At 35.8% G+C, this 7,669-nt stretch overlaps 1 protein-coding gene across 1 annotated transcript; it reads left to right on the forward strand.

The window, feature by feature from the left end:
* The first annotated feature begins 309 nt into the window (after window positions 1-309).
* LOC121953785 (C-C chemokine receptor type 6-like) lies at window positions 310-5,660 on the forward strand. Its single transcript, XM_042501005.1, has 2 exons — window positions 310-524; window positions 4,074-5,660. The coding sequence occupies exon 2, from the start codon at window positions 4,083-4,085 to the stop codon at window positions 5,172-5,174; it is 1,092 nt and encodes a 363-aa protein (XP_042356939.1). The 5' UTR covers window positions 310-524; window positions 4,074-4,082; the 3' UTR covers window positions 5,175-5,660.
* Window positions 5,661-7,669: the final 2,009 nt, after the last annotated feature.

Here is a 7,669-nt window from a genome sequence, read left to right on the forward strand (position 1 = left end):
AAAATGAAAGTGAGGGAGCGCAACAAACTCTTGTTCAAACACTATTTGGACTTTCATTTGCAACTTGTTTTCTTCACGTTTCTAAAAATTTGATGACATATACAAGCTCATGAGAACAAATTCATTTTTGTGTCAGCGTGACCTTTGAGGGGGCAGCTGTCAAGACTGTGAACAATTGTGATAAATAAACCAGTTTGAATCAAAGCAAAAGAAAACCTCCAAAAGTGCTCAGAATGTGCAGGGGGTGGGATGTCCCTGCACGAGAGCGTAGCATCAAAAAGCAGGAAGATCAGTGATGCACTGTACTCACACAGTAGCAGAGCCTGAGAGACGGAGGCTTTGATTTTATCTTCTCCTTCTTTTGATATTTTGAGCGCACAGTATTTGTGACATAAAGCCCCCATATTGAACTCTGCCTTCATATGCAGCTGTAGAGGAGGAATATTCTTCACTCGCTTCTGACTTGACGACATCAGACCCGGAGGATAAAGAAATTAACTGACAGAGAATCATCGTTCCGTAAGGTATGTGTGACCTGATCAGAAAATAAAGGCACAACTAAGCATTAAATGCTCCAAATTCTGTGTTGGATTATTATTTGTTTTTGTCTTTAGATTAGTAAGTGTATAACTTATTTTGATTTGTCTATGTTTTATTTATTTGGCAGCATTTAAGTGTGAAATTGCAATTAAATGGTTTGTCTGTAACATAGTGCATGGGATACATGTTAAATGTTTAAAACTGCCCTGCATTCATCATTATTAAAGTTTTATCATGACTGATCAGCTTTAAACCTTTAAAGTTATTGTCACTTTTCAGTGCCTTTAGTTTCAGGGATAATATTTCACACACACAGAATGCTTTTACAGAACAGTCAGTTCTGTAAAATATGAAAACAATATTTACAGAGCACTTCAAGTTCTCAAAATGTGTTCCTGAAAAGAAGGCAGGTGCTTTTTTCTTTCATTATCTTCTCACACAGATATACATGTACAAAACCTGATACCTTCCTCTTCAGCGAGTGCCACTGTGCTACTATGTATAATCTTACTGTAGTGATTTGTGAGAAGTGAAAGCGCTGAAACAAGAGATAAAAGTGTGTCATGTTTGTTCCTTATCAGGTTTTTTGAAAAAATTAAATGTAAGCACGTATTGTGTGTCTCACATAATAATATTTGCTTAAAGGAGAAATCCTGTTTTCAAAGGTGTAATTATGGACACTGCAGATAGTGTGGATGCACTGGTTTGCTACAGCAAACAACACCACTTGACATTGTGATTATATCTTGTTTTGTATATGAAAAGGCAAAGTCATCATTATTATGGTTTCCTTTTTTTTGTAAAAGTCAGTAGTAACTAATAATATCATTGATCTACATGAACAATAAAATCTATTTAATACATTTGATAATAATTTCATTTTATCATGAGCTGAGTAATATGTAAACTGATGTTGAGCAGTTTCTTGTTGTTGTTTTTATTTATTCATTTATGTATTCAATTTAGTCCCAGTTTTGTTGGTTAAAAATGTTTAGTTTGAGGTAGTTTTTATTTGTTTCAGTAGGTTATTGATTTTTAAAATTTATCTTTTTTTAATATTTATTATGAAATGGGGGGTATTTCTCTGGGGCAAGATTTAAGATGTTCAGAATAGTTACATAACAAACAACACTTTGGGAAGGCAACGTACATACGTACGTCTCCACAACCTAAAAATATGCATCAGTGCCTCTAATGCTTGAGTAATATGTAAACTGATGTTGAGCAGTTTCTTGTTGTTGTTTTTATTTATTCATTTATGTATTCAAATTAGTCCCAGTTTTGTTGGTTAAAAATGTTTAGTTTGAGGTAGTTTTTATTTGTTTCAGTAGGTTATTGATTTTTAAAATTTATCTTTTTTTAATATTTATTATGAAATGGGGGGTATTTCTCTGGGGCAAGATTTTAAGATGTTCAGAATAGTTACATAACAAACAACAACAAACTTTGGGAAGGCAACGTACATACGTACGTCTCCACAACCTAAAAATATGCATCAGTGCCTCCTAATGCTTATTCTTTTGACAAATTTGACCAAATTGGAAGAAACTTAAAATTGGGGAACATAAAAAAAATTAAATATTCTTTCATTTATATATATATATATATATATATATATATATATATATATATATATATATATATATACACATATATTCTTTATTTCTATTTTATCATTTCAATCTGAACTTGATTTCTACAATATATATAATTCGATTATTATATATTGTTTCAGTTTGGCTTTTTAATCTAAAATCTATTTTTCATTTTTATTTTGGTTAACTAAAATAGTTTTCACAATTACTTTCAATTTTTTTGTTCAGTTTTAGTGAAATAGTACCCGGTGTTTGCCGTCTGTTATGCATGAGTCCTCTGTCAGTGTTTCTCTTGTTTGAGGTGTAAACTAACATGGATGATAAACTTACCTATCTAAATACGACAACATTACCCCGGAGCGGAGCCCGTCGTTGCTACCTTACATCTCTGCCTGTGTTTATCATTGTGCTGCATTGTTCGTGTAAATTTAAAGTTAATCAGTTCAAACAGAAAAAAATATATATCAAAAGAATCTAATGTTCTCGTGTCACGCAGAGAAACACTTTGATCACTGTCTTATTCATTCTCAGAATGACAGCATGCTTTGCTGGTGTTTCCTGAGCCCCTTACATATCGCTGACCTTTCTACTCATGAGCTGATTCTTAGTGATGCATCTGAGATCCTTGATGATAAAGATCTTATCAACTTCTGCAATCAGACAAAGCGCAAAGTGCAGCCACCTGCAGCCTACCTTTACGCGCATTCACTTAATGTCTAATGGGGCTGAAATTGGGTCATTTGCACCCGAAAGGAAGAGCTGAACTAGAGCGTTGACTTTTATCCTGTAAACACACAAAAGGCTGTGATGTGACTTTCACCCAGTTCATGCAGGGCACGCACTGCTATCAGAATTATCAGAATGATGTGCTAGATATTTGATGGGAGCGCTTTTTATCTGAAAATTTTCTTAAAATGGTAATAAGTCAGAACCCATAACTGATTTGTTTGAGAATAAGAATAAAATCTATTTATTGGTAGTGGGGCGAGTATTCACGTCTTTTACTTTATTAAAAAAAAAAGTACAATAGTGTAAAACTGCTCCATAAGCGAGTAGGAGACACATCTCTCCAATATTCAAATATGCCCCCCCAGTATAATTATTCAAAAAATATATAAATAAAAATTACTATGCTATGACAGGCAACCATGCTCCATGGAAATAATCGTTATAATCATAAATAAACTTAATACATTGCCATTATTACTGTTACTACTGGTAGTATTACAGAGTAATGCAGTTCTGTGGTTTGTGCAAGTGGCCATTGTCGACTGCTGTGAGTACATCAGTGTCAAACACTGTGCTGTCTCGAAATTTCATTACTTCAATTTATTATCAATTTTTAAATAAGTTTATTACGAGTTTCATGTGGGCTGCATCATTGCTGATTGTTAGAGTTTTGTAAAGTGTAAGTGTATCATAAAAGACAAACTAAGGTACTGAAAAAACTCAAGTATAGCAGGTCATAAAAAGTTATATATAAGTCATAGTGTTTATGGCCATATGCCATGGTGAACCACTGGGGTTTCAGCATTTTTTTTTTTTGTTTTTGTTGTTTTTGTTTTGGTAAATGTCCAAAGATGGGCTTTCAATTGTAAAGTACTGCATTATAGCCTGTAAGATCTGTAATGTCCTAATAGGTGAATAAACTTTGAAAACAAATGGCCTACAAAGTACAATACTTCCTTCTGAAATGTGGTGGAGCAGAAACATGAAGTAGTATTGCATGTAGTGTGAAATAAAAATCCACAAGTAAATTTAGCTCAAAACTGTACTGCTTGAGTAAATCTACTTACTGTAGTTACACTCCACCACTTCTCTTTAAAAAGTAGGCCTTATAAAATGTGATGCTGAGGTACAGATCCTCATAGAAATGTTCGACTTTTTGTTCTATTTTGCTAATTATTTCCTTTTTGTTGTACATCTTTTCTTCTCCAGGTTAAAAAAATGGAATCTTCTACTCTAGATTATGACTACAGTCAGACTACAGACGATTACATAGAGAATGGGCTGTGCAACCTCGACCCTGACCCCATGGAGGTTATCACCCAAACATACATCCACTCCATCATCTGCGCCTTTGGCCTGATCGGCAACGCTCTTGTGATTGTCACCTACATATTCTACAAGAGAACCAAAACGATGACTGACGTCTATCTCTACAACGTAGCTGTTGCAGACCTCATCTTTGTGATCGCTCTGCCGTTTATCATCTACAACGAGCAGCACAGTTGGTCAATGGGTGCCGTGGCGTGCAAGATGCTGAGGTCAGCCTACAGTATCAACCTCTACAGCGGCATGCTACTGCTCGCGTGCATTAGTGGTGACCGTTACGTCGCTATAGTCCAGGCCAGGAGATCTTTCGGTGCGCGCACGCACGCTCTGACCTACAGCCGCCTTATCTGCTCAGCTGTTTGGGTGTTTGCAGTGGCTTTAACACTACCCACACTCCTCTACACCGAGCGCTTTGAGGAGCAGACTCTGGGGGCTGAAACTGTCACTGTGATGTGTCAGCTGTCTTTCAGCAAGAACCAAACTGCAAAGCTGATGAAGGTGGTGGTTCCCAGCCTTCAGATGGCTGTCGGCTTCCTGCTGCCTCTGTCGGTGATGGTGTTCTGCTACTCCAGCATTGTGTGCACGCTGCTGAGAGCGCAGAGCAGCCAGAGGCACAAGGCCGTGCGAGTGATTTTGGCAGTTGTCGTGGTTTTTATCGTTTGTCACCTCCCCTACAATGTCACTCTGCTGAGCCACACTCTGTCGCTTTTTAAAGAGAGGAGCTGTAAGGTGGAAAGGATGAAACTCCAAGTGCTGGCCATTTCCAGGAGCGTAGCTTACCTCCACTGCTGCCTCAATCCCATCCTCTATGCCTTCATCGGGGTGAAGTTCAGGAGCCACTTTCAGCAGATAATGAGGGACTTGTGGTGCTTTAGCAAAAAGTACATCTACAATGCTCGCACGTCACGCGCCACGTCTGATGTTTGCATCTCAGGCCGCGTGTCTTCAGATGGCTGCAACAACATGACATCATTCAGTGCATGACACTGTAGTGGTACAAACCTTCTACAGGGCGTTATTAGCAATGCCAGTGATCAAACAGCTTCTTACTTTCCTAAACTCTTACTTTGCTCTTGCTGTACATAAGCAGAAGTGAAAGTAGCTGTGCTTCAATTTGATATTCTGTGATATTGTAGAAGTCTTATTTTCCACACTGCTCGAAAAGGCACAGATTGACAGTCAGTTTCATTCGGATATTTTGTTGTATTTTTCTCACCATACTGTAAAAAAACCCTCTTTGTTCCATGTATTTCTATGCATGCAAGATAAGAATGTCACCACCTCTGTATATTGCTAATCCCTTCATATTTTCCAGAACCATATACAGTACTTACTCATATTGTTATAATGAGTTCTTATATATTGCATGTCTGATTGTATTTTTCTGTCACACTTTCTGAATAAACACGGCCTATAAAAAATAAACATTTCTTTCCAGTTCTATCCAAAATTAAATTGGAAATCCAAGTCCAATAATAAATGAGGCATTTAATAAATAATTGTTAGTGTTTGTTTTTTTAAATTATACTATCAATACAAACTTTCAATCACAACATGTTTTGAAAAATAGGTTTTGAGTCATTAAACGCACACACACACAGTTATATATACATGCATATATAAAACCTAGATATCTGATAACTATATATCTACTGTTATATATATATATATGTATATATATATATAAAACTGTCGCTATTAGTGCAGATCTCCAATGGAAAGGGCTGTCAATTTGGGAAGTATGTTAAAGTTTTAATATAATTTAGCTGTTGTTAAACATGGACCCTTTTTATTTAACTTCATTAGAAACTGTCTTAGATTTTGGATCCTTCTTTTGTAGGCATACAAGGGAGACAAATTTTCCTCCACAAATTCAGTGTAACACAGGGTGAGTAACTGACATATAAATGATCATGTTGGGGTGATGTTTTCCTTTAGGATACCTGATACTGGATGACTATGGCACATATAACACACTTTGTAAAAACTTTGCTCAGATGGTGAGAGGGTTCATAAGCACAATTAAAGCAAAAATAATAACACCTACAAAGTAAAACTTAAATGTGACAGAATTTTATACTTACATAGACACAACTGAGCTTAAGCTGTGTAAACATCTGCTTGTTAACCTCCGGTCCTCTCTTGGAAACGCTGTTGTCTCACATATTCAGCAGGTGATGTCTGAAACATACAAACAAAAAAAAAAAGCATTTTAAGCATTTTAAGAATACATAGAAAATAACAAATTTGCTTTCATTTTTATCTAAAGCTGCACTTTTTGGAATTGTTTTCTTTGTGGGGAAAGACAAATTTCAAAACCTATCTCCCTGTACCCATGACTGTTGTTTCCTGTAGTTGGGTCAGAACAGACGTCATTGTCTGGCAAATGCTACCACAAGTTTCCAGAGTCAAGGGGTAAAAGTTTCAGAGTTTTGTAAGCAGAAGCAGTCAAAGTGGGACAACAGAGAAGTGCCTGCCATCTGAGGCACAGACTACAGACAGAAATGTAGCAGAGGTCCTAATAGAACCCAATCAAGTGCACATTAACAACAGCACGTAACGTAACAAAGCAGAACCTCAAATGAAAACTGATAACAACCATTTAATGGGCTGATAACATTCGATGCAGAATTTAAAAGCTGTTAGTGCAGCCAGATAGTTTGACAGCATGTCTTGAAAGCTCCTGAAGTGAGAATCATGTCAAACAGGGAGTGTGGTTACATGGACATGAATAACATATTTTATAAGGCCTATCCTGGTTATTCGGCATATAGTGTTTACATGCTAAAACCATACAAAAAACCAAAAAAACAAACCAACAACCAAAAACTAGATCATAAACAGGTTATTCATGTACATATAAACACAATCAGTGACTGATTTCGGTTTACTAGGGCATTTACTAAAAAGACATTTACTGCTAATGTAGTATAGCTTCTCCATATTGTAATTCTACTTATGACTACATATACACAACACCTCTTTTATGTCTGAAAATACACTTCCTGATTTTTTTTTACTATTAATTCCTCTTTTGATGGTTTAAAGACAAATTTGAGATTTTGAGCTATAGAAACAAAACTGTATACAAAGGAAATATTTTAGGAGCATTACAAACACTGAGAAGAAGGTGAGAAGCTGAGGTGATGCTGATGATGAAGGCATTTTGAAAAGAGCTTGGATTTTCTTTCGAGACTGTGTGTCATACATGTAAACCAAACTCGCCTTCTTCACATATCAGAAACAGCTGTGTTACTGCACTATTTGCAAGACTAATACATCATAAAAGCAATAAGAAGAATAAGTAATGATAATAGTAATAATAACAATAATAAATAAAAATACCACCAACACTACTACCACTTCTGCTATGACTACTACTATTTTTTTCTACATGTATCTTGTTTTCATTTTCTATTCTAGCTCTGTGACTGTTTTAATTGCAGTTTTTTAATTGCATTTTGTCTTTTTAGAACATT

This window comes from Plectropomus leopardus, chromosome 14, assembly GCF_008729295.1.
Source record: "Plectropomus leopardus isolate mb chromosome 14, YSFRI_Pleo_2.0, whole genome shotgun sequence".
In the NCBI taxonomy this organism is placed as follows: domain Eukaryota; kingdom Metazoa; phylum Chordata; class Actinopteri; order Perciformes; family Serranidae; genus Plectropomus; species Plectropomus leopardus.

Coding starts and splice junctions, on each gene's coding strand:
- LOC121953785 (XM_042501005.1), top strand. CDS start 4,083: ATGGAATCTTCTACTCTAGATTATGACTACAGTCAGACTACAGACGAT.